The 26,805-nt window shown below is 43.6% G+C and overlaps 1 protein-coding gene across 1 annotated transcript in view; it reads right to left on the minus strand.

Annotated features, from left to right (window-relative positions):
• LOC306943028 (sodium/potassium-transporting ATPase subunit alpha-2-like) overlaps nt 1-26,805 on the minus strand; it is a gene marked incomplete at both ends in the record, with an annotated part of 55,378 nt that overhangs the window by 17,280 nt on the left and 11,293 nt on the right. Inside the window, 7 exons of the mRNA XM_079529233.1 lie at nt 1,414-1,523; nt 2,978-3,054; nt 6,184-6,318; nt 9,407-9,516; nt 16,645-16,843; nt 21,659-21,927; nt 26,681-26,798. Coding sequence (XP_079385359.1) covers nt 1,414-1,523; nt 2,978-3,054; nt 6,184-6,318; nt 9,407-9,516; nt 16,645-16,843; nt 21,659-21,927; nt 26,681-26,798 — 1,018 coding nt within the window. The remainder of the gene's footprint in view (nt 1-1,413; nt 1,524-2,977; nt 3,055-6,183; nt 6,319-9,406; nt 9,517-16,644; nt 16,844-21,658; nt 21,928-26,680; nt 26,799-26,805) is intronic.

Consider the following 26,805-nt stretch of genomic DNA (forward strand, 5'->3'; position numbering starts at 1 on the left):
TTCCGTTTCCTCTAATGGGCTGCGGCTCCTCCCAACACAGCAGACACTGCAGTGCAACACGCGCATATGACAGTACATTTACTTTATTTTATATTTTTTTATGGAGGGACAGACAGTAGGCTGACAGGAAATGGGGAGAGAGATGGGGGGAAGACATGCAGTAAAGGCCGTCGGGATCGGGAGTCGAACCTGCGGCACACTGCCAGACTGGATTACCAGCCAAGGTGCCTGGACCACTGAGCCATGGCCCAGGCCCAGTACATTTACTTAAGTACTGTAATTAAGTACAACAAGCAATTCCAGTTTCCAATACTTTTGCTTCTACTCCACTACATCTTGGATGCAAATATTGTACTTTTACTTTGATTATTATTTAAAAACTTTAGTTACTTTGTAGATTTTCATTATTATTACAAAACATACATTAACCACTTCAGCCCTATACATTTCGGCCATTTGAAAATAGCCGATTTACAAGCTCACAATGCGTCGCGAGGATGTCGATTTTCATACATTTGAAAATTATAAATGACACATTCTACATAAAGTGCACTTTCTACTTTTGGTATACTTTAAGTACATTTTGATAGCAATACTTTTGTACTTTTACATAAATGTAAGTACATTTTTTATTTCAGACTTTTACTACTTACAGAGTATGTCTACATTTCAGTATTGATACTTTAACTACAACATGTGAGTACTTTTTGCATCACTGCACAGTGGCATCCCACAGCATTAATAAATCAGTAACATGAACACTGTAATTTATACAGAGCATAATGAGACACTTCCTGAAGCCATCCGAGAGGCTTCACGTCTTTACACCTGCACAGTTTAGTTCAGGTCGCTTCAGATAAGCCTATTTGTTTTGTTCTATTGTGCAAAGAGTGATAAACATCCATTGTGCGATTTGAAATGCACGGAGAAAACGAGAAATAAAATGATTAACGTCTAGTGTGATTTTTCTTTCTTTCTTTCTTTCTTTCTTTCTTTCTTTCTTTCAACGTGGCTTCCCTTTTATGGGCAAGAAATGTATATATTTCCCCGCAAACAAATCCCCAAATGTCTAGATAAAAAAGATCAAGAATAGCAAAAATAGCAGATCTACCTAAAATCTACCAAAAATAGTAGATCTACCTAAAATCTACCAAAAATATCAAAAATAGCAAAAATAGCAGATCTACCTAAAATCTCACAGCGCGCATTCGGGCACTATATTTTCACAATTCATCGTAAGACAAAGTATATATACAGTGAAGTCTAAGTGGTTAAATGCCCACACAAACACATCTCACAAGATGACAGTGAACATAGATGACACTTTCACACATACCAAGCACTCTCTCTCCCATGAGGCCTACCAGCTCCATACATACCAAGCACTCTCTCTCCTGCCAGCTCCATACATACCAAGCACTCTCTCCCCCAGGCCTCCCAGCTCCATGTATGCGCTCTGGAAGGAATCGCTCAGGCTGGCGTCCAGGGGGTGCTCCTGGCCGTGAAGCATGATGCTACTGCACCTGTACAGCAACAACACACAACACCATTCAACCCAGTAAGGACGGGAACCCCCTAGCATGATGCTACTGCACCTGAACAGCAACAACACACAATGCCATTCAACCCAGTAAGGACGGGAATCCCCTATTTGTAACTATACCTTTGTAATTTTTGTATTTTTATCAAACAGACCAAAAATGATACATAATTGGCAGCCGAACCCCATCTTAAAAATGTGTTGTTTCAGGGACGCAAAGATTTTAGTTAAAAACGCTGGGAAAGAATATATATTTAAAGATTTGCACATGTTTTCACGTTAAAAAAATATGCAGATCTACAAGCTTCCAAGATCTGCTATTTTTCGATAGCTAAAGTTTAAAATAACGAGTGGTTAAAAGCTAAGGTGACACAGATCTGTCTTAATGGGTTAAATTCCACTTATATCCTGTAGCCATTACAAGCCACCTTAGATTGAGTTGGAACAAGATGCAAGTTGTTGAACAAACTGTTTCCAGCACCTTGGACAGCGACCAGGGGATCCCTAATTAAATGTTTCCAGCACCTCGGACAGCGACCATGGGATCCCTAATTAACTGTTTCCAGCACCTCGGACAGCGACCATGGGATCCCTAATTAAATGTTTCCAGCACCTCGGACAGCGACCAGGGGATCCCTATTTAACTGTTTCCAGAACCTTGGACAGCAACCAGGGGATCCCTAATTAACTGTTTCCAGCACCTCGGACAGCGACCAGGGGATCCCTAATTAACTGTTTCCAGCACTTGGACAGCGACCAGGGGATCCTTAATTAACTGTTTCCAGCTCCTTGGACAGCGACCAGGGGATCCCTAATTAATGGGATTGAGTGCACTCCACCCAGCACCAGTTACGCTTATCAGGAAATCCAGCTTCAGCTTGCACATGGTTCCAAGTATTTTTTTCCCTTAAAGGAACAATGTGGAATTGTACAGTAATAATAATAATAATGGATTGCATTTTTATAGCGTTTTTCTATGCACTACGTGCCTACTCAAAGCGCTTACAATGGTCCATTCATTCATACATTTGGAGGTGAAGCGGCGAAAAGTCAACGCCAGCATCCTCACTTCCCACAGCCTTGGCCATGTCTCGCGAAAAAGAAAAAAAAACCTTTCTTCTTTTTAATAATCTGGGGACCCCCCCAAAATAATTTGGCGACTCCCTGAGGGCTCTCGCGACCCCCAGGTTGAGAACCCCACAATAACAGTATTTTAAAGACAGTTATACTGTACAGTGCTACTGTACTGTATATACCAGTGGTTCTGGTCCTTCTTTGGCTTGAGGATTTAATGAATCTATTTCTCGACTTGCCTTCTACAGTAAAGCCCGCCCCACCTAACCAGGGAAGTACATTATTTGATTTGATTTTACATGTTGTGTTGAGCCCAAACAGATGAATATTGTCCTATGGGCGAGTGATGAAGCTATAATGTACCTGTCCAGGATCCTCTCAGGAGCTCCTTTCATGACCAGAATGTGACCAGGCTCCTCTTCCAGCTCGTGGATGGAAAGCTACAGTATAGGCAGAGGAGGAGGAGCATTATTATTATTATTGTTGCTGTCACATTGAAACCTAGTATGTCCAAACAAACCTAAAATAGGGAAAATAGCAGACCTACAAGCTCACGTTGCGAGCTTGTAGATGTGCTATTTTAAATACTTTTGTGCAACACTCTTGTGTGATGAAGTAGGTCCTTAAGCAACGAAAAAAACAACAACATAAAAAGTTGAAATGGTGAGATACGAGGTTCCCGCCCCGATAGCAATGATTATGTAAAGAACTAAAGAACTGTAAATAGTGTAACACCATGGGGACTCCTTCATGAAAAACATTATGGGCAAGACATCACACCTGAATGCAAGGCTTTTTGGCAGCGCATCTGTGATGTTTTTATCCCACCATTGACGGAATTATCTTTCCATATGGATGGTTGAGAGATATGCCTTTTGACGGGGGAACTTCTTCAAGGACACACACACAGTTATACCATCAAGCTTATATAGAAATCCTGTGCGGGCTGATGCCAAATAATGTATAGCAATGGAATGTAAATGAGATCTCCTCCGGTTGCCAGTCATACTGTGGGCTCTCAGGAGTGAACAGCTGCACAACTCAGCCTACTTGTTAAGAAATAAGATGTCTTCTCTTAAATATGGCAAATGTTTCTCAGTCATGTGGCAAGTCTCCAATCATCGCACGTGATTGAATAATCAACCGCAGGGTTCCATTAAAGTAAAATAAAAGCACTTAAGCCCTAATGTACTTCAAATAGCCGATCTACTAGCCCACAACATGTCGAACTTTGCTATTTTTGACCATGAAAAAGTTAAACCTTTTGAAAATCTTTGAAAATCGTTCCTGAAATAGGTATGCCAGGCTTAAAGCGGCACTACCGGTATGTAACTTGTTTCTATGAATAAAATGTAGTTGTGTCCAATCTGTATGGTAGAGCATGATAATACACAATATAAATCCAGCGTAAGCGATAGTTCATTGAGGCACAGAAGGCAAAGGTTATTATATATAGTTCCCCTCATTCATCCCCCTTAGTAATTCATTCTGCTTCTTTAAATCAGCTGCCTCTCCAGGTCATCTCCCTTCTCACTCATTCGTTACGAGCTATCTCATCCACGGCCTCATTCCCATAGTGCATTCTGGCCTTCTTAAGCAGCCTCAGCTCACTACTCATTCTTCATGCTGAGCTGTCAAAGCAGCTCGTTCAGCGTCTGTGTGAAACTTTCCCCCACCTCCCCAGCCTCCTCCCTGTAGTTCTTAGTCCAGGCGTTATGGGATATTATTGGATCGTTTGCGATTGTGTTGATTCATTGTGTTGAATCATGTGTTGATGTGTATTGTTGTTCATGGAATTATTGTATCTTATTTGGCTCTGCTCTGGGGGGTCGTTGATATCAGAGCTGTGTCTCAGTGCACAGATAATCGGAGATATCAAATGTGATATCAGACCTGTGTCTCGGTACTGATATCACATGAGCAGAGCCACACCGCCATCTAAACATTTAGAGTGTGTGTCTAGGTAAGACATGACCTTTCACACCATCCTGTTTCTGGTTTGACACAAATTTTGACCTGAGGCTCAGATTAATTTAACCCATGAGCAGCAGGCAGGCTCTATTAGCTGAATGGTTAAAAAAAGAAGAAACAAATGAATAAGAAAAAATAAATAAAATCAGGACTTGCACAGGAGACCCATGTAAGTTCAAATCCAGGGTAGAGCAGGAAAGTTACACGTTTTTACTAGCTGCAATAGCAAGCTGAGTCTATCATCGATGTGCAAGCTAGTCCTCTAGTCCAGCTGGTTTTCTCATTGGCTGACGTCGCTGGTCTAGTCCAGTTGGCTTTCTCATTGGCTAAACCATGATGCGCTGTTTGTGTGTGTCTGTGTGTGTGCGCACACCACAAATATGTCTGGGCGGAAACAAACGACTCAGAACACAATAGTTCCACTTAGAGAATTTTGGTTCCAACCTAAACTACTACACTGAAACTGACACAGAGGCAGTTATAGTGGACCCCCGCAGATAATAACAATGCAGCTGGTAATTAATTGATTTAATCAATTCTTGTTTTTTTTATTATAAGTTATGGTCTGCTAACTTATTCTTGTATTGGCTAATCTGTCATGGACAGATTGTAGACACACCAGTGACTGTGTGTCCCATTTTATTTTTTCCATGAAAAACAAAAAAATATATATACTGTATTAAAAACAAAACAAAAACAACATCAACCTGATATAAAATCTTTAAACACAATTACCTCCGTTGTTCAATACGTCAACTCGATTGTATGACCTCAAATGTGGTGGACGTAAACGCGTTCCACATTGCTAATAAACTCAATAAGCATCGAGTGTATAGCGTTCGACTTTAATGCCGGTAAGCATTTTGTAAGGAGTACAGCTCTCCATACCAAGCTGTTTATAGAACCTGACTTGACTTGAGGCGCGTATGGCTTTACAGTCTGTTTTCATGATGCGGTACAATAGCATTCATTACCCCATGGGAAATTCACCTGGTGAGTCCTACAGCGCAGTGTGAGTCACGCTCGAACAGAGGGGATAACATACAACTCATGTACTGGTTAACAACAACAACACCGCGCTCGGATTTGAGAGTGGAAAAAAAGGACAGAAATATTAAAAAAGATAAAGAATGTCACATTATTGTGCGCTGGCTGGCATAGCAAGGTACGGTAATGATTGTGGTTTTGTACTATGCAGTGCAACAACCAACCCCCTCAGCCCCCCCCACCTCCCCCCTGCACCCGCCCGCCCCCCCTAGGAAAATCATTTGTATCCCAGTCGCAGCATAAATAATCTCACAAAAGCAGAACAAAATTGCTTTTTCCTTCCTCCCCCACGCTTTAGACTTTCCCAATTTCTGTCTGGGGGGGAAGGCTGGTGGTGGGGGAGGAGAAGAAAAAAAGAACATGATTTGAGTCAACACCTGTAATGTATTGTCATGCAGATCCTGTACCCTGAGCATGTTGAGATAATAATAAATAATAATAAAGGGAAAGCTCCCGGGCGCATTACTTGCGGATGTGATGCCAATAAACCATTGAATGTTACATCGACTGAGTGTGCTCAAAAGGGGCCGACGCATGCATGCCTGCTCTACCTGGTACTTGTTGGTGGAATTGAAAGGGATCTCTGCCACTTTGGGGTTCTGGGCTCTCATGTTGCGCACGCTGCCGCAGCACAGCTCAATGCACTTCAACAGAGCTGACTCCGAAGCATCCCCTGCTGTGCCCCTCTGGAGTGTGGGGGAGAGAGAGAAACGCACACGCACGCACGCACGCACGCACGCACGCACGCACGGACACACACGCACAAACGTTAGCAGATGGCACTTACACATAGGCACAGTATATGCACACATTAGTATAGAGAAGTGTGTGGTTCTCACACATTTTCATGTCAAGGACCACCAAACTGTATGCATTAAATATAGCCGCGCCGGAACCCCATATGAAAAGATTTAGTGCCAGCAGCAGGCCCAAAATGAGAGAGATTTGTGTTGTAAAAACATTTAGAAAATGTTAAAAAAAAATAGCACACATGCACATATACACGTTGTGAGCTTTTAAGTTTTGAATTGCAGACCTATAACATTTGTTAAGTTCTGTTCCTCATCTTGCGGGGCCCCCGGGGCCCCCAGACTGCACTTTAACAACCACTGGCATAAACAGTGCCGGAAATACAGAAACTCAATGACACACACACACACACACACACACACACACACACACACACACACACAGGTGTGCACACCAAGTAATGAGCATGGCTCCATGGCGTGTATTATTCTTGAACACTGTCCACTCCAGTGGGAATAAGGCTTTGGCCTTCTCGTGTTGTCAAGTCTTTTGAGATGTGTGTAGCCTACTGTAGGTTTCAACCACTTAGGGCCTAGGCCATATTGTTTTACAATTTGTCGTACGATGGTGTCGTGTGGCCGAAATAGACGACCTACTCGTGCACGTCGCCATGCAATGTGTTGTGAGCTTGAAGATCTGCTATCTTTAGTTTTTCTTTAACTTTTTTTTGCCTGTAATGAAATGGCCAAAATAGACACACACACACACACACACACACACACACACACACACACACACACACACACACACACACACACACACACACACACACACACACACACACACACACACAGTCATAAAACATGGGCTCAAAATACAAAGTAAACAGAGGCTCTGCCACATTGGCCCCGAATGGATTTTCCACATCCACTACCAACTACGCATGAATGCACAAGGTTCAATATTTGTTTCAATAGGTCGATTAGATCCCATTATGGGATGTATTAAAACAAGTCATCCAGGTATAAGCTCTTAGATCACTCAAATAGGAAAGTGCACATTCAGCTAAGCCTCCATTAAAACAAACAAATCAAAAGTGCGATGTATTATTCTGCAATGATCACATCCCCTACAAATGTCTTACCCTAGTAACAAATTCATTAAAAAGCCGGTACTGCATTGATTGACCCGAAGTCCAACGTTGCTCCGGGAGAAAAAATAATCTGTCTTTCTCTTTCCCGTTCCCTTCCTACTTATTCATTCATGAATGAGCCACAAAACAAGGACGGCCGCCGCGCTCAAGCAAGATTTGTCCTTGTTTTGTGTGCCTTTTCACGAATGAATAAACTACATCAAGGAAAATTCCATTTCTCTTGTTTTCCCTGAAAGCAGGAGACGACGGGGGACGGGTGGGAGGGGGGACGGGGACGCTGGGGATGAAGGGCCGCTGCCCAGGGGGAGGTGGCGGGCACTATATGTTTCTTGTGATGCTATAGCAGAGCGCCTTGGCCTGGGGATGAGTTGGGGATGAGTTGGGGATGGGGGTGTCGTTGGGGATGAAGGGCTGGGGGGGGGGGCAACTGTGCTTCATGTGATGATATAGCAGAGAGCGCCTCGGCCTGGACTGGACTGCCAGTGTTAGAGCGCTAGTTGTCAGGGGACCAGCCAGTGTTAGAGCGCTAGTTGTCAGGGGACCAGGCTGTTATACTTAATGCAGTGAGGAGGCCCTTTCTTCTTCCGCCCTCCGGAGGCATGCAGCGGCACCGCGCTGCGGCCGCGGCAGCTTCCTGCCGGAGTTGTTGAGGAGCCGTAATCTGTGCCGCTGTGAGGCGTGTGGAGAGAATCTTCTCCGGTCAATCTAGCGAGGTGCTACGGAGTCGATGGAGCAATGGGAAAGTATTGATTTACCTTCCCTCAAGGTGTCTGTGTTGTTAACCGCATCTGTGTTTGTGTGCTTGTGTGTGTGTGTGGGGGGGGGGGGGGGGGGGGTAGGTGTGCGTGAGTTTTTGCCTTGCCGAATAGGATATTGCACACATAAGACTTCCATGTCAATCCAAGACAATAACATATTTGAGAGTTATATTCAACATAGTACTTCTTAACAACCACTAAACGTCGTCGGACAACAGTGTAGGAAATCTTCAAGCTCGAGCTTGGAGATCACAAGATCAGGTATTTTCCGAAGGAATTTCTTCAGGCTGTCAGTGTTGCTTTTGAGTAGCCTACTAATGAATGGATTGGCTTAGGATAGAGCTTATTATTATGGAGCCCATGCCATAGTGCCCTTGAGCAAGTCCCAGAAGCCCAAAACCGCTCCAGGGGTTCCTCTGTTTTGGCAGTCCTGCACTCTGGTGTGTGAAATAGCATATTACCCAGGAAGTGATAATTACGTATTACTCCTTTATAAAGTAATATAAATTATTAACTTATAACTGAGAGTGCATGCATATACATTTGGAAACTTTAAATGGGACATTCTGCAAAATGAGTAGCCTACATTGTGAAGCCAATACTTTTACTCAAGTACATTTTGAATTCCGGACTTTTACTTGTAACAGAGTATTTCTAAATTGCAGTATTGGTACTTTTTACTTAATTAAGACTGCCTGCTGCTGATTATTCGGCTCCGTGTCTAAATATCTTTTTGATGGGGCGGCCAGGTACATCACTGCCAGAAAACCAAGTTCTAGTTGGAAATCAAATCAGACCTCCTACGTCTATCGTAACATATTACTGCCCAACACTGGAAACGGACAAATGAAGGACTCAAGCACGGTGGAAGTGTGTGTGGCATTTTTCGGCTTTGGGCTTACGGTTAAACATGTAATCAAATTGGCATTCGTAAAATTGGCAGCGGCGCCTTAAGATGTTGATTGTCCTCACAAGTATGATAACCCAAACCTGTGTGTTGTGTGCGTGCGTGCGTGCGTGCCGTGCGTGCGTGCGTGCGTGCGTGCCGTGCGTGCGTGCGTGCGTGCGTGCGTGCGTGCGCGCGTGCGTGTGTGCGTGCGTGTGTTCATATACCGTGAGAATGGGAAGGTGCTCCTGTCCGCCTTTGAAGTCGGCGCGGTTGCACAGGCCTGCCACCCGGGACAGCGCCGCCCATGTGGCTGAGCTCTTATCAAACGCAGAGCCTGAAAAGATTATAGCAGACAGTGTTTGAGGCTTTTTAAACATGCAGGCAAGTGTTATCTGCCAGGACATTCACTCTCTACTCACGGCTCACAGGGCATTAGAAAGTAACATGTAAAATACCGCAATTATGTGGAGTATCGCAATTACGCAATTATTGCAATATCGTCTGTTGAGTTGAAAGGTGTCATTTTACAAGACTAAAGTGACATTTTTACCACACTCCTCTTTTCTTCAAAAGGGACATTAATTTTTAAACTTGACTATGTTAAGACAATCCTTGAGGGCATTTCAAATTTTCTGGTATCAAATTTTTACTTCGCCCCAATGATTTGGAGAAAAAAAGAGAGAGAGAGAGAAAAAAGAGTGACCTTTTCTCCGTTGCCAGCGGTTTCATGCATTTTTTATTTGTATTTTATTTATTTAACCAGGGTTGTCTGCTGTAGTTTTATTATACTGTTCCTGTGAAAACAGTTCAGCACAGCTGAATTGAACGAAACAATAATCGTGCAACCCTCGGTACGAGATTACAAAGCAAAAGGCTGGGGTCACTCCAGCCCAAGACCCAGCAAGGCAAAGTGAGGCACCCAAGGCTCATATATCTGAATTCTCTTTCAAGTCTGAAGCCTGCGGTCCAGGGAGTCTTGTCTTAAGTTTTCACATCCATTAGAAATTAATTTGGTGTTTTGTTTAGCTCACAGATACAATACATAACATACACACAGACACATTAAACCAGTGGTTCTCAAATTGGGGCCGAGGGACCCCAGGGGTCCTTGACGGGGTTCCATAGGGTCCTATAGGCAAAATTAGTTAATATAGCATCAAAATCAGTGTAACCATTTTGACCTTATTCTATACTTGGGCTATTTGAAAAGTTGTGGTGAGCTTGTAGATTGGCTATCTTTGAAATATTTTGAAAAATCTTGAACATTTTTGGAACAATGTGGAATAATATAGAAAATAATATAGCACACATCTTCTTTTATGTGGTTTATCCAAAACCTTTTCAGATGGGGGCCGGCCTGAAGCCAAATGCCCATAACTGTAGGGGTCCTTGACATGGAAAGGTCGGAGAACCGCTGCAATAGACGACGGAATAGAAGAATAGATCCAGCGTAGCTATAAATCTATTTGCAGGAATATGTGTGTCAAGGTAATTGCAAGTACAAAGACAGCAGAGTGTTATCTCTATCCATCTATTGATCTTTAAATGAGATACGTGTACAGTTTGCACGCACACATTTATATATAATACGTTCAGTAGCTACAGTAGTGCAGAGATATGGGCAATGTGGGACAGGATCTGTAAATAGGCTTTCAAGCCCTTCACAGCAGCACATTTGTCTTTCTTTCTTCTTTTTTTTTATGAAAGCATGTTGTCCATGCCAGAAAGGTTAAGGAGGAAAGAGTGTTGGGAAGGCAGGCACAGGCAGAAGGCTGGATTTAACACTGGTTCAGCAGAGGTACCGTATACTGTATACTGTACATGCAGAAACTGGATTTAACAGTAGAGGTATACTGTATACAGGCAGACACACTGGTTCAGCAGAGGTACCGTATACTGTATACTGTACATGCAGAAACTGGATTTAACACTGGTTCAGCAGAGGTATACTGTATACATGCAGAAACACTGGTTCAGCAGAGGTATACTGTATACAGGCAGAGGTATACTGTATACATGCAGAGGTATACTGTATACAGGCAGAGGTATACTGTATACAGGCAGAGGTATACTGTATACATGCAGAGGTATACTGTATACAGGCAGAGGTATACTGTATACAGGCAGAGGTATACTGTATACATGCAGAGGTATACTGTATACATGCAGAGGTATACTGTATACATGCAGAGGTATACTGTATACATGCAGAGGTATACTGTATACATGCAGAGGTATACTGTATACATGCAGAGGTATACTGTATACATGCAGAGGTATACTGTATACAGGCAGAGGTATACTGTATACATGCAGAGGTATACTGTACACATGCAGAGGTATACTGTATACATGCAGAGGTATACTGTATACAGGCAGAGGTATACTGTATACATGCAGAGGTATACTGTATACATGCAGAGGTATACTGTACACATGCAGAGGTATACTGTACACATGCAGAGGTATACTGTATACATGCAGAGGTATACTGTATACATGCAGAGGTATACTGTATACATGCAGAGGTATACTGTATACATGCAGAGGTATACTGTATACATGCAGAGGTATACTGTATACAGGCAGAGGTATACTGTATACATGCAGAGGTATACTGTATACAGGCAGAGGTATACTGTATACATGCAGAGGTATACTGTATACATGCAGAGGTATACTGTATACATGCAGAGGTATACTGTATACATGCAGAGGTATACTGTATACAGGCAGAGGTATACTGTACACATGCAGAGGTATACTGTATACATGCAGAGGTATACTGTACACATGCAGAGGTATACTGTACACATGCAGAGGTATACTGTATACATGCAGAAACACTGGTTCAGCAGAGGTGTACTGTATACATGCAGAGGTATACTGTATACAGGCAGAGGTATACTGTATACATGCAGAGGTATACTGTATACATGCAGAGGTATACTGTACACATGCAGAGGTATACTGTATACATGCAGAGGTATACTGTATACAGGCAGAGGTATACTGTACACATGCAGAGGTATACTGTATACAGGCAGAGGTATACTGTATACAGGCAGAGGTATACTGTACACATGCAGAGGTATACTGTATACATGCAGAAACACTGGTTCAGCAGAGGTATACTGTATACATGCAGAGGTATACTGTATACAGGCAGAGGTATACTGTATACATGCAGAGGTATACTGTATACATGCAGAGGTATACTGTACACATGCAGAGGTATACTGTATACATGCAGAGGTATACTGTATACAGGCAGAGGTATACTGTACACATGCAGAGGTATACTGTATACAGGCAGAGGTATACTGTATACAGGCAGAGGTATACTGTATACATGCAGAGGTATACTGTATACATGCAGAGGTATACTGTATACATGCAGAGGTATACTGTATACAGGCAGAGGTATACTGTACACATGCAGAGGTATACTGTATACAGGCAGAGGTATACTGTATACATGCAGAGGTATACTGTATACATGCAGAGGTATACTGTACACATGCAGAGGTATACTGTATACAGGCAGAGGTATACTGTATACATGCAGAGGTATACTGTATACATGCAGAGGTATACTGTATACATGCAGAGGTATACTGTATACAGGCAGAGGTATACTGTACACATGCAGAGGTATACTGTATACAGGCAGAGGTATACTGTATACATGCAGAGGTATACTGTATACATGCAGAGGTATACTGTATACATGCAGAGGTATACTGTATACATGCAGAGGTATACTGTATACAGGCAGAGGTATACTGTATACATGCAGAGGTATACTGTATACAGGCAGAGGTATACTGTATACATGCAGAGGTATACTGTATACATGCAGAGGTATACTGTACACATGCAGAGGTATACTGTACACATGCAGAGGTATACTGTATACATGCAGAGGTATACTGTATACATGCAGAGGTATACTGTATACACTGGTTCAGCAGAGGTATACTGTATACATGCAGAGGTATACTGTATACATGCAGAGGTATACTGTCTACATGCAGAGGTATACTGTATACAGGCAGAGGTATACTGTATACATGCAGAGGTATACTGTATACATGCAGAGGTATACTGTATACAGGCAGAGGTATACTGTATACATGCAGAGGTATACTGTATACATGCAGAGGTATACTGTATACAGGCAGAGGTATACTGTATACATGCAGAGGTATACTGTATACATGCAGACACTGTGTCCATCGTGGACACTGGGGTTGGATTCCTGTGCGGTGCCACCAGCTTGGCCGGGTGCTCCAGCCAACGGGTGCAGGCATTTGTTTTCCGACATACCGAGTGTCCGACAGTCAATAGTCCGACACCCGACCCAAACACTAACCTAACCCTAAACGCACACGGACGCCACATGTGATTTGTAACCCTCAGCACGGGTAATTTGTACGCCTCCTTTGGGTCTGGGGCTTCTGTATCTCGGGCGCAATTTCAGGAAAGGCAAGCTTCCGTGTGCGTCACAGATGGGGACGTTTGGTAGGCCTGTGATTGGCCAGTATAGTCACTACTTCCACTTGACTTCCATCTTCCCTGCGATACGGGTCGCTCCAATGAACTGCAGCGGCCAATGAGGTATCTAGGCTTTTATATCTATGAGCGGAACTGGGAGCGACAGCACCACGCACGTGTTACGCACTACCGGTAAAACTCCTGTCACTGTCAGGTAAGCTGAAGTGGCTTCATGTGTATTGGAGGAGACATATAGTTGTGTCTACAGTGTAGACACAACTATATGTCTGGAGGGTGTAGACTCTACACTCCCCAAGACCAAACAGTAGGGCTTGGCACTAACAAGGACTACACACGTGACGTAAGGGAAATTGGCACAACGATTACATCAGTGAGCGAGAGCGGGAAAAAAGTTGTCATTGGTTTAGCACCTGCCAAATAGCGACAACTGTGCATTTGCATGCATGCATGTTCTATATAATACTATATTTTCTGTATGCAGGTCCGGTGTACAGTAACACTGCGCCATACTGTAAACCAATGGGTGAGCTGGGCGCACAGCAGTGTGAGCTGGGCGCACAGCAGTGTGCACCTTGATCGTGACTAATGAATGCAGGAGATGTCCAACATTCAGCCAGGATGAATCACTACACTACACACACGCACACGCACACACACACACACACACACACACACACACACACACACACACACACACACACACACACACACACACACACAAGCACACGCGTCTCTGTTGTATGGAGATTCTCTCTTGCTGTGTCCCGCAACCACGCGCTCATTCTAACACAATACAAGCGGGGAAAAAACAAGTTGTTTAGTAAGCATTTTGCCTTTTTGTGCCTTTTTTCAGACTTTTTGAAATCTTTTTGATTATTTGTACTGCCTACAGACTCTCTTCGCTCTGTGTTTGTGTTTCACTTTAACATGAACCCTAGCATCCTTATTCTGAGCCTAAAAATAGCACTGGATCACCCAGCTTGTAGATTAGCAAAGGGGGAAAAAGGAGCATGCCAAGTAGGCCTATAGAGCCCTGGAGGACCCCGGTCATTGAAGTATAGGATAGGGCTTCTAAAAGCGTGGGGGTTTCTCTCTGGATTACTACTCCTGATGGTGTCCACTGAATTTCCTTCTTCCTTGGCCCAAAAGTCTCTTCATCCCTCGAGGCGTCACTTAAAGTACAGTTTTTTTCAACCAAGGTTCAGGTTTTAGGTAGTTATTAGACAAAGTAAAAGATGAGTATTCATTTTTTTTCATTTGCTGCTTTCTTTCGTTTTAGGGATTATAGCTGTTTTTGACAGGGGGCGGGGGCATTCGAGCATGGGGCTAAATATGTATTTATTTACAAAATGTTATAGCGATTTCTTTTTTTTAATTTAGTATAGTCCTACTAGACCCCAAGAAATAGTACGACTATAATAAATAATAAAAAAATAAATCTCTATACAATTTTGTAAAAAATATATATATTTAGCCCCATGCTCGAATGTCCCCGCCCCCCTGTCAAAAACAGCTAAAATCCCTAAAACTAAAGAAAGCAGCAAATGAAAAAGAATAAACACTCATCTTTTACTTTCTCTAATAACAACCTAAAACATGAAACCTGGTTGAAAAAAACTAAAGTTGTCCTTTAACCAAGCCGCAGTAATTGAGGAAAATGTAAGCATCGGGGTGAGAATGATGTCTCTTGTTATAAGTACTGTAAGCTTGTAGATCAGCTATTTTTGGTTATCTCTGAAAGTGGTTAAAGCACATGGGTGTCTAGCCGCTCTGAGGCCCCTTTTCCACCAGGGTTGAACCGGTTCCATTCTTTTTTCCTGCATAATATTGAACCAGTGTTTCCACTGAAAATGAATTGGTTCAGAACCCGTAACTGAAACCAAAAAATGGCCGCCGGTTCTGTGAAAGCACCAACGTTCCAAGAATCTAGACTGGAACCAGTTCTAGAACCAAAGTCCTTCTGGTGGAAAAGGGGCCTGAGATTTTTGCTGAAAGCTATTTTTTCTCTCTCTCCTTGGCTCAGAAGGCCGGCTGGCTGTTCAGCAGGCAAGCTGCAGGACACGCGCATGCGCGCGCACACACACACACACACACACACACACACACACACACACACACACACACACACACACACACACACACACACACACACACACACACACACACACACACACACACACACACACACACACACACACACACACACACACACACACACACACACACACACACACACACTGCAGGAGCGATGCCATCGGTTCCACATCAGCAGCGCTCTCTCTCGCTGAGCATTCTGGGAAGCGGTTTCGTAGCCCATGGGTTTCGCCTCCCGCCGCACACTACCGCTCAATTAACAGGAGCAGCAGCGCACGTGTGGCCGCGTACACGCTGGCCACGTGCACGCTGGACACGTGCACGCTGGACAGATGATGACCGCGGGTGGTCCCCGTCGTCTCTCTCCCTCTCCCTTTCCACCTCCTGCTTGCTTTCACTCTAGCTGCCCTCTGATTTGTCACTTTCCTAGCTAGGCATGAGAACCCTCTAAGAAGAATGAAAAGATGTGATTAGTACATGAGGGACTTCCTCTTAAACTATTAAATGTCCATCTTTTGTTTTGCAGCCTTCTCCACCTCTCTCCCTTCTTCTGATTTTACCTGCAATAATACGCAACATACGCATGCGTGTGCCCGCAGCCATGCACACACACACACACACACACACACACACACACACACACACACACACACACACACACACACACACACACACACACACACACACACACACACACACATTAAAACCTCTCTTTCATTACGTTCATCAATATCTCACACTATTTCTCTCTCTCTCTCTCTCTGTGTCTCTCTCTCTCTCCCTCTCTCCCTCTCTCCATCCCCCCCAACCCCCCCCCCCCCCCCCCCCCCCCCCCCCCCCCCACACCTACCAGACTGGTCCTCGGTGGTGTCAGCCTCGTGGATCTGGTTGTCGAACCACATGTGAGCCACAGTCATGCGGTTCTGGGTCAGCGTGCCCGTCTTGTCGGAGCAGATGGTGGAGGTGGATCCCAGGGTCTCCACGGCCTCCAGGTTCTTCACCAGGCAGTTCTTCTTGGCCATGCGCTTGGCCGTCAGCGTCAGACACACCTGGGGGAGTGGGGGTGTACTCACATTATTTACTTAAGTAAAAGTATCAATACTGCAATATAGAAACACTCTGTGACAAGTAACCGTCCGGAATTCTGGCAGTGTGCCGCGGGCTCGACTCCCGATCCCGACGGCCTTTACTGCATGTCACTCCCCCATCTCTCTCCCCCATTTTCCATATATATATATATATATATATATATATATGTAAAGTACCAAAAATAAAAGTACTCATTGTGCAGAATGTCCCATTTCAAGTTTTCAAATGTATAAAACATTTTAAATCATTTGAAAATAGCACATCTTCCAACACGTTGTGAACTATTTTCAAATGTCCGAAATGTATATAGGGCTGAAGTGGTTAATGTATGATTGATTTGTAATAATAATCAGAATCTACAAAGTGTGGTGGAGTAAAAGTAGCCTACAATATTCTGAGATGTAGTGGAGTAGAAGTAAAAGTATTGGAAGTTAGAAATCCCCCAAAAAACTACAAATACTTCATAATTGTACTTAAGTAAAGTACTTGAGTAAATGTACTTAGTTACTTTCCACCAGTGGGGGGGAGTCAGGGTGCAAAGGGGCACGTTTAGGTGAGGAAGCAGGAAGAGATGAGGGGAGAGCAGATGCCTGGCAGGCAGGGGGTTTCAGTGGAAGAGCAGGTAGGGTTAGGACAGAGGAAAGGAAAGGAAAGGAAAGGAAAGGAAAGGAAAGGAAAGGAAAGGAAAGGAAAGGAAAGGATTTGTCAGGGATTTGTCAATTTGTAAACATTATTTTGTTCGTGCGTGTGCGTGCGTGCATGACACGTGTGTTCAGTGTGTTGGGTTGGTGAACAGCAGGATGCACTGGTTCATTAAATTTTTTAAAAAAAAACGATGAATAAACGTTCCATCAACACACTGCAAGATGACCAGCACACATTTAAATCTCTCTGGCGCGCGCATGCACACACACACACACACACACACACACACACACACACACACACACACACACACACACACACACACACACACACACACACACACACACACACACACACACACACACACACACACACACACACACACACACACACACACACACACACACACACACAGTGACAGCGGCCAGCAGTTCCTCAGGCTAGTTGAGCAGAATAATGAATTACTTACATTTTACTCCCCCACCCACCCCTTTTTTACCTAGACTGTGTCCGTGAATGTGTGGTTTAATGAGACCATATTAAAGTGTATTAAACTGCAGGTGCGGGACTCCAACGTTAATGTTTATCAGCAGAGCATTTGATGGGTTTTTGTAAAGGCATGGTCGGAAAGAAATCTTGTATCTCCATGTTTTTCCCAACATAAGTGAATGCCCAACTTTGTCGTACATCAGTGTCACACAAACGTACAGTAGCGAGTAGATCTATAAGCTCACAAGGCATCACACTGTGACGCATTGTGAGCTTATAGATCGGCTATTTCCGCTATTTTGCGACAAAAGATGAAGGTTAAGTGTGTCGGTGAGTTTTAAATATTGAACCAATGAACTTAATATCAGTGGTTCTCAACCGGTGGTCCGGGGACCACCAGTGGGCCTTGAGGGGGTTCCAGGTGGTCCCCAGCTAAATTATGAAGCGTTGGTGACCAAATGGACCCTTAAAGATCTTTAACTCTTGAGAGAGAGCATTGTATGTTCTCAAGAGTTAAATTATTGTTAATCATCTGCATTACTTCATTTACAAGAAGTTTCCACTTTCCACAATTAGACAATGTAGAAGAATTGTTATTTTGATAAACGTTTGCCCATTGTCTCTCCTAATGGTAGCCTACCACATCAATACAGCATGGAATTGTGGATAAAATCTTATTCAACGACAGCAAAATAATACGTTTTGGGTCTGAGAGGCTAAATGTCATCTAATGGTGGTCTATGGCACAAATGCCGAATCAATAATGGACTTTGATATGAAAAGGTTTGAAGACCACCGGACTAGATGATAACTACATTTAATTTCCTGAAAAGTAACAGTTGTGGACATAGAAGGTTTCCACAGCGATGTGAAGTGTGCCACACAGCTGTGCTATACTATCCGTACAGCTGGAGCTAATGGACTACAAAGGTAGTCCTAATGAAAAGTGACAGAAGGCACCACAAGAACATAGGCTTTATTGCATTTGATGCTGTTGTTTTTATTAAGGGTCTGCGCACCCTGTTCCAATCTACATGGGCCTCCACATAAAACGGAAGAGGGACGGTGTTTATTGCCGTTTAGATATGGCAGTATTTTATTCGAACTCACACGCTGTGAGTGGAAGATTAGCTGACATAACCACATCAGGAATGCCACATCCACGGACACATGCAGCCTGGGAATCTCAGTGTTGATGCGAGATTTCGTTAGCGCCTGCTGTGGAGCTCCGAGGAAACACTGCGGTGAGGGAGTTATTGGCAGTGAGCGCCGGTTTAGTGCCCTCAAACTAGAAGGCTACGTGTTAAATCATCTCCACAGAAAATAACTTGAAAATGTGCCCAGTATAGAGAGACAGACCACTGCCCGGGGTGTCAGTTTGTCTATCAGGTACTGCAGTGATTCTGGCCCCCATGCCTCCCTTTGTCCAATAGAATCTCATGGTTGAGGATGCATGGTAGATTTATAGTTGCATAGTCGCACACTGACAATAGCAGATCTACAAGACAATAGGAAATGGCAGGCGCACCACACTGCGATACGTTGTGCGATTGTAGATCGCCTAATCTCGGTGCACAACCGTCCCTCGTATAACGCAGGCTTTAGTTCACATAAGGAGCATTGATGGAAGAAGGAGGCTACACACATTTTCTACTTAAGTAAAGGTATCAATACCACAATGTAGACATATTCTGTTAAGCCCTAACCACACCAGAGGGTCGCCATGCAACTCCTTGCAACATGCAACTACTTGCAACCTTTATTCCCAATGGCAGTTAATTGCAAGGAGTTGCATTGGTGTGGTTTGTTTTGTTGCAAGGAGTTGCGAGTAGTTGCAAGGAGTTGCAGCTGGTGTGGTTTGGGCCTTACAAGTAATAGTCGTGTATCATAAAATTGACTTGAGTAAAAGTACAAAGGTATTGAAGAAAAAGTACAACATTTGCCTCTGAGATGTAGTGGGGTAATATTGAAAGTGTTAAAAATTGGAAATACTCCAGTAATGTAAACAAACAACAACTCAAAGTTATACTTAAGTCCAGTACGTGAGTAAAGGTACTTTACACCACTGATAATGAGGGAGTCATACACTCTGGAGGGTGATAATCAAATGGTGTGTGGCCAATTAATCAGCCCTTCCTGGGCCTCATTATAAAGCGTTATATATAAATATAGTATGCTGTTACGCTAATCTGTTCAAAGGTTATGCATTTTTGTGACAGGCCACGCCCACCATAACGCCCCCTTTTGACCAATCAGCGTTCAAAGTTAATCAGTTCTTCCATGGGGCCCGTTATTAAACCTTACAGTAATATTAAAAAAACATATTGCGCTGCTATGTTAATCTGCTGAAGGTCATATGCATCTGTGTGACTGAACACGCCCCACGTTAATGAGTCAGTGTGTCCTTGGGCCAGTTAGGGCGACCAAGCAGCTTTCGACCATCGCATCGCAACGCATTGTGATCTTGTAGATCGGCTATTTTCAAATGGCCGAAATGGATATAGGGTTCATATTAGGCCTAGTGGTTCATGTATGTTTTGTGATAATAATCAAAATCTACAAAGTAACTAGTAACTAGTAACTAGTATAAATGTAGTGGAGTAAAAGTACAATATTTGCCTCTGAGATGTAGTAGAGTAGAAGTAAAAGTGTTGTGGAAATAGTCAAATAAAGTACAAATACCTCAAAATTGTAGGCTACTATAGTTATACTATATAGCTGCTATAAGCAATATTTGTTATAACCTGACTCCGCCAGTATTGAGTTCACAAGATCCCTCCTCCTGCCTGCATCTGGTCTCTCTCAAGCAGAAACGATGAACCCGAAGCAGCGGGACAAAAATCTGATATCTCCATAATAATTTCGAGTTGTAGTCCTGTTAGGTTGTGTTTACATTTGCGCTGTGGCACAGCTACAATACGTCACCAGTCTTGCGTTGATCCTGCCTCTAGCGGCCGCATAGGGCCGCATATCGCTCCGATCAGCATTTGATCGGAGTGCATCGTCTCTGCCCGAGAGAGTCCAGATGGGAAGCAGGAGGAGGGACTCACTGCTGCCACCAGCTGGCGGAGTTATATTTGTTCAGAATTTCTCAAAGTTTTAATTACCTTTTTTTTTTAAATATATTTTTTGGTATTCAGACAGCCAGCAATGAGTAAAACGCTCCCCGCCAAAGAATAGTCTCTGTGACATATCTAGGAGCCGCAATCTGCATTCAAAGATTTTCCTAAAAGCTTTGTCATTGGTCGATTTGCCTGTCTACTTCCTGATTGGTTAATCATTTCTGCAGGGTATTTTTCGAACTGAGTGGTGTAAGGTCTTATATAGACTGATCAGCTGTGGTCTGACGAAATGTCTGACGTAATGAAATCACACCCGTGTGAACTGGGTGACCATAGCAACCATGCTCATTTTTTGGTACGAACAGACAGACAGACACGTAAACTAACAAAGCCAGTTGTAGGAGTGGTTTACACCACTCAAAAAACAGACATATTATTGCTTATAGCTACATTAAGTACTGTACTTGAATAAATGTACTTACCGTAGCGTAGCTACTTTCCACCACTGCACAGACCCCAATCACACACACACATACACACAGATTTCTGTAAACGGCTTCCCTAAACATCACCACTCACCGTGACAGTGGCCAGCAGTCCCTCGGGCACGTTGGCCACGATGATGCCAATGAGGAAGATGACGGCCTCCAGCCAGCCGTAGCCCAGGATGAGTGCCAGGATGAAGAAGGTGACGCCCAGGAAGACGGCCACGCCGGTGATGATGGCGATGAAGTGCTCGATCTCCATATTGATGGGTGTCTGGCCCATCTCCAGGCCCGAGGCCAGCGTGGCAATGCGGCCCATCACCGTGCGGTCGCCCGTGCTGATCACCACGCCGTTGGCCGTGCCTGGATGGGACAGGGCGGAGTTTATTCCACATCGGCGCTTCTACAGCTTCTAGGTTTCGGCTTTAGACCACACTGACCCCCACTTCATTTTAAGTGATGCTAGCCGCTTCTATGCCTAGTGTGTATGTATGTAGCATGAACAGTACACCTGAAAATGTAGCAAAGCGTTAGTTCATACAGGGACATGTGAGTCTGAACGCCTCAGCTGTAATCAGCTGTCAGTCAGCTGATTGTATCAATCAGCCTAGCATCCTATTCCTCATTCAATTTACAATTCACAATTCAGGCATTTAGCAGACGCTCTTAATCCAGAGCGACTTACATTAAGCAAGAACAAAACATGGCAATACATCATATACAAAAATTGTGAATCATACGTAAGCTAAGAACGTAACAGTGGAATATCTATATAATGAAACTATGCATACTGTATATACTATATAGTGCTATGTTTACATAAAATGCTATCTATACATTACATAAGTTGAGCATTTGCATACGCCTGTAAGGTCGTCGCGGCTAGAGCAAGTGCTACAGGCCAAGATGGAGTCTGAAGAGGTGGGTTTTCAGACTACGGTGGAATATTGGGAGTGAGTCTGCAGTTCTGATTGTAATGGGAAGTGCATTCCATAGTTTTGGAGCCAGATGGGATAAGTGTTTGGGACGTGTGGACTCGGAGCGTTGTCCCAGCTTACTTTCAGCTTCCCTGCGTTGGCTGATCTGAGTGCACGGGAGGGTTTGTAGGGTTCGATCAGACTTCAACAGAGGGTGCCATACCTTTGGTTGCTTTTAATGCCAGCATCAGAGTTTTGTATTCTATGCGGTCAGCGCCCGGGAGCCACTTCCATACTCCAATCAGCCTCATTCCCTCAACAAGGCTGTCTGTTTACATACGGCTCACTGCTATACAATAGCTCTGCTTCCATTGCTTCTCAGACACTGCTGCTGCTGCTGCTCAAATACTTGAATTTATGTCTGCTGATTCAAGCTAAATATCAATGTCAATGTATTGCTCAAACATGTAAACTAGAATTCAACGTTGCATAGCTCTAATTTCAATGTTCTATGGCATGAATGTTAACATGCATCCAAGTTGTATGTTTCAAGTTAATCTCATCAACTGTCTTGATACAGTATGTGCCTGTTCTTGTATATCCATGGGGGTTTTGCTAACGTTCACTGATTTTTCTGAGCATGCTGCCTCGACAAAATTCTGAGAACATCTCCAAAAGCAGAGCCTTTAACACCAAATGTAACTATATTATTCCATTTGTTGCAATAAATTGTTAATCTACTTGGACGTGAGTGTTTCTGTCTGAATAATAAGTAACTGATTACAAGACAACGCTCATCGCCTCGCCTCCTTCACACTGTAGTGTGATTTTATTTTAAAATAAATGTACGATATTTTTGGGATATATATATTTTTTTTGAGTAGCCAATTATTTTTTTACCACCTGTTTCTCCCCAATTTAGTCGCCAATTAATTCCTGCCCACACACACTCGCGTGCCAGGCTCGTACACAACCTAAACCACTGGGCTATTGGTCTCGATCCCACAGAGGGATCGGGGACCCCAAAAAGTCTACACTGTGAAATTGAATTAAATTAATTTAACCAAACGGGCTACAGACCTATATATAAGGGGTCCATTTGGAGCGCTGGTGACCAGGTGCTGAGAACCAGAGTTCATCGTGTATTAAGTGCTAAACATCATCCGTGACATAACTGTAATGATGGCTCCACTTCAAAGGGGTTCCAACGTGCCGCTCCTGCACGGAGCCTTTGAATATTTCGTGACGACCTTTCTCCATGAAAAGTGAGTGTACTGTACACATATTGACAAAAAGGACCCGGGATCAGTACTCAGCGGTTAATTTGTTGAACAGCCACCGCTAACCTCGCTCTGAACCATCTGTTGAAATGTGCAGAGGAACGGTGCCCACAGAGGGACTAATTATAATGTTAGCTCTGGGTGAAGACGAAGAGCACCAAATGACTAAAATATAAAATGTAATATACAGCTAGACTGCAGATCAGAAGGCTCTCGGTTCAAACCTACAGCAGCAGCCGGCTTCTTTTTTTATTTTTTGCAGCTGACCCCCGCGCTCTGTGCCCCCGTGGCGATTATGAGCTACAGGGAATGTAAGTATATATAATATAATACATACAGTATATATGTGTGTCAAAAGAGAATCGTAAATAATGAGGGCAACTGATGGACAGATGAGGGCTGGTGATGGATATATGCTGCAGAATGAAATCCGTTGGCCTATAGATACTGTTGAGAGAACAGCAGTGGTGGAGAAGTGGAAGAAGAGGAGATAGCACAGCAGAGGATGGATGGATGGAGCCACATGAAGAGAGGATCAGACTCACTTTAAAACCACTTAAAGAAAACGATATACTTCCTTGACTGCTGTCCCCTGGGATGTGTGTCCCCCAGTAGCAGATGTACTGTAGTACAAGCTCTAAACGTGGGGCAAAGCAGCGCGTTTTGAGCAGTGTGTCCCTTTACAGTGTGTCCCTTTACAGTCCAATAACGGACATGTCTTCTAGTTTCCAAACAAGGGACCCGGATTCCGTATCTCAACGGTAACGTGTCATTGTTCCGACCTCTCATTAATCCAACCCATTTCTAACCCTATCCCAAACCCAAACCCTAACCACGCCTCACGGGGAGGCCATGGGGTGAGTCTTGACGTAGTCAGACTGACGTCAGACTAATGCACAGTCCCCATCTCAAGGGACTAACTACGTCTCGAGAATAGTACTGCCGTAGCAGGCAACCCGCAGCACTCCAGGTTCAAACAAAATCCTTATAGGTGCAAGGCTCGAAGATATAAGTAGAGATGAAGAATGCCAGCACTCATTGTATGTCCTTTTACATGATTTTATTTACCTCTGAGACTGAAAAACGGACGCGTTTCGGCCTGTATGGCCTTCCTCAGCGTTTGTGACAAGATAACAGGAAGTGTGGTATTTATGCATGGGTATGAGATACAATCAACAGTAATTATATCTATTATCTATTTATTTATTGTCTTTATATATATATTTCTAATGGGTTTAAAATATATCATTGTCTGTTCAGTCCATTAGCTTTCCAGGCACTTTAGGGGCCGGCCCCACATTCATTATGATAGCTCATTGTGATGTATTCTTATGTTACTATTTATTCTATTGCGCTTACATGATATTTATCCTGTCTTGGTACCATAAATAGAGACTTCTCATTGATACTGTGTAAGATGATAACGGTTGACACCCGTGTTCAATTACTGTTGATTGTATCTCATACCCATGCATAAATACCACACTTCCTGTTATCTTGTCACAAACGCTGAGGAAGGCCATACAGGCCGAAACGCGTCCGTTTTTCAGTCTCAGAGGTAAATAAAATCATATAAAAGGACATACAATGAGTGCTGGCATTCTTCATCTCTACTAACTACGTCTCGCCTTATACAAGTGGCTGGTGAAATCTGACTAACATGTCTGGTAAAAAATAAATGTGTACAGTTCCATATTACTCTGTGGCTATAACATCCTTTAGGCTACTAACTGTATGGCCAACGTGAACACCACACTTATGTATACGCTTCACGTGTTTGAAAACTGCTACGAGACATCTCTCACCTGCACAAGAGGCTGCAGTGTGCGTCTATATCTGATCTGCTGTAAATGTTTCTCTACATTTTCACTCTACTACACAAGAAGCATTTATGCCTCATTTTATTGCTATGCACAATAGACTGTTTCTCTACTACTTGAACAAGAAGCATTTCTGCCTCATTTTATTGTGCACAGTAGAATGTGATTCTACAGTATATCTGCTCAGTGCTGCTATTTATATCATGCTGCAAATGTTTCTCTCAGACTGACAGTGTATATGTACTTGACATTGCGCCTGCTTGTTTTCCTTGTTTCTCTTTTCTCTGATTTACAGTCATCGCTCCTTCCTTGACACTGTTGAAAATGTTGCTCGTACATAAAAAATGAATCTCGCCCCCTCTTTTACACATGCTAACTTGTGATGTGTACTGTACGTTGTCTAAATACAACACACACATCCTGAATGATCTCTACTGTACAACATTGTCTGAATACAATATACACATCCTAAATGATCTCTTGACCCACATCACAGGTTTACAGGTGTAACACATTACACCTGTAAACCTGTGATGAAGTTGATTCTGGCACTGATCTGTGAAGACTTAACTATGGCAGAATGTATAAGCATGTGTAGCCCTCAGCCAAGACCCAGCCCGCAACAGCCCTGCCAATCGGGTCCATATACAGTATAAAACTAATCAAAACAAACTGTGGGTCTGGAACTCCCCCCCCCGGGGGACCCCCACACGGAGTTGCACCACTCACTTCACACAGGTGTGATTTTTTGTAACTGTCTTGATCAATTTGAATGATTAACAACTTAAAGTTGTACGTATACAGCATTAATAGTCAGCCGGCTTGGCCTAACGACAAACTTACTAGCCAATCGCAGAGCAATCATCCCCCCAGGCTATGGGATGTAAATCTATCCTCAGTTGCATTCTAACTAGGTTCTTTCAGTGCAGACACACAGATGAGTAAGCGGACATGACAGACACATTGCACAGGTGGTGTGAAGGTCAGGCGAGAGGCGCAGAGAGGCCACACACTAAGTGACACACAGATGGACAGATGGACAACAGGACGACAGCAGGGGACAGACATGTTCCCCGTGGCCAGATGTGGCCTCACTGACCCTCGACACAGTTGGTGCCGAAGAAGCAGATGTTCCTGGTCTCCAGAGGATTGTCGTTGGTGAAATCGGGCGAACGAGTCTGAGGCTCCGACTCCCCCGTCAGAGAGGAGTTGTCCACCTGTACA

The sequence above is a fragment of the Electrona antarctica genome, assembly GCF_951216825.1.
Source record: "Electrona antarctica genome assembly, chromosome: 19".
In the NCBI taxonomy this organism is placed as follows: Eukaryota; Metazoa; Chordata; class Actinopteri; order Myctophiformes; family Myctophidae; genus Electrona; species Electrona antarctica.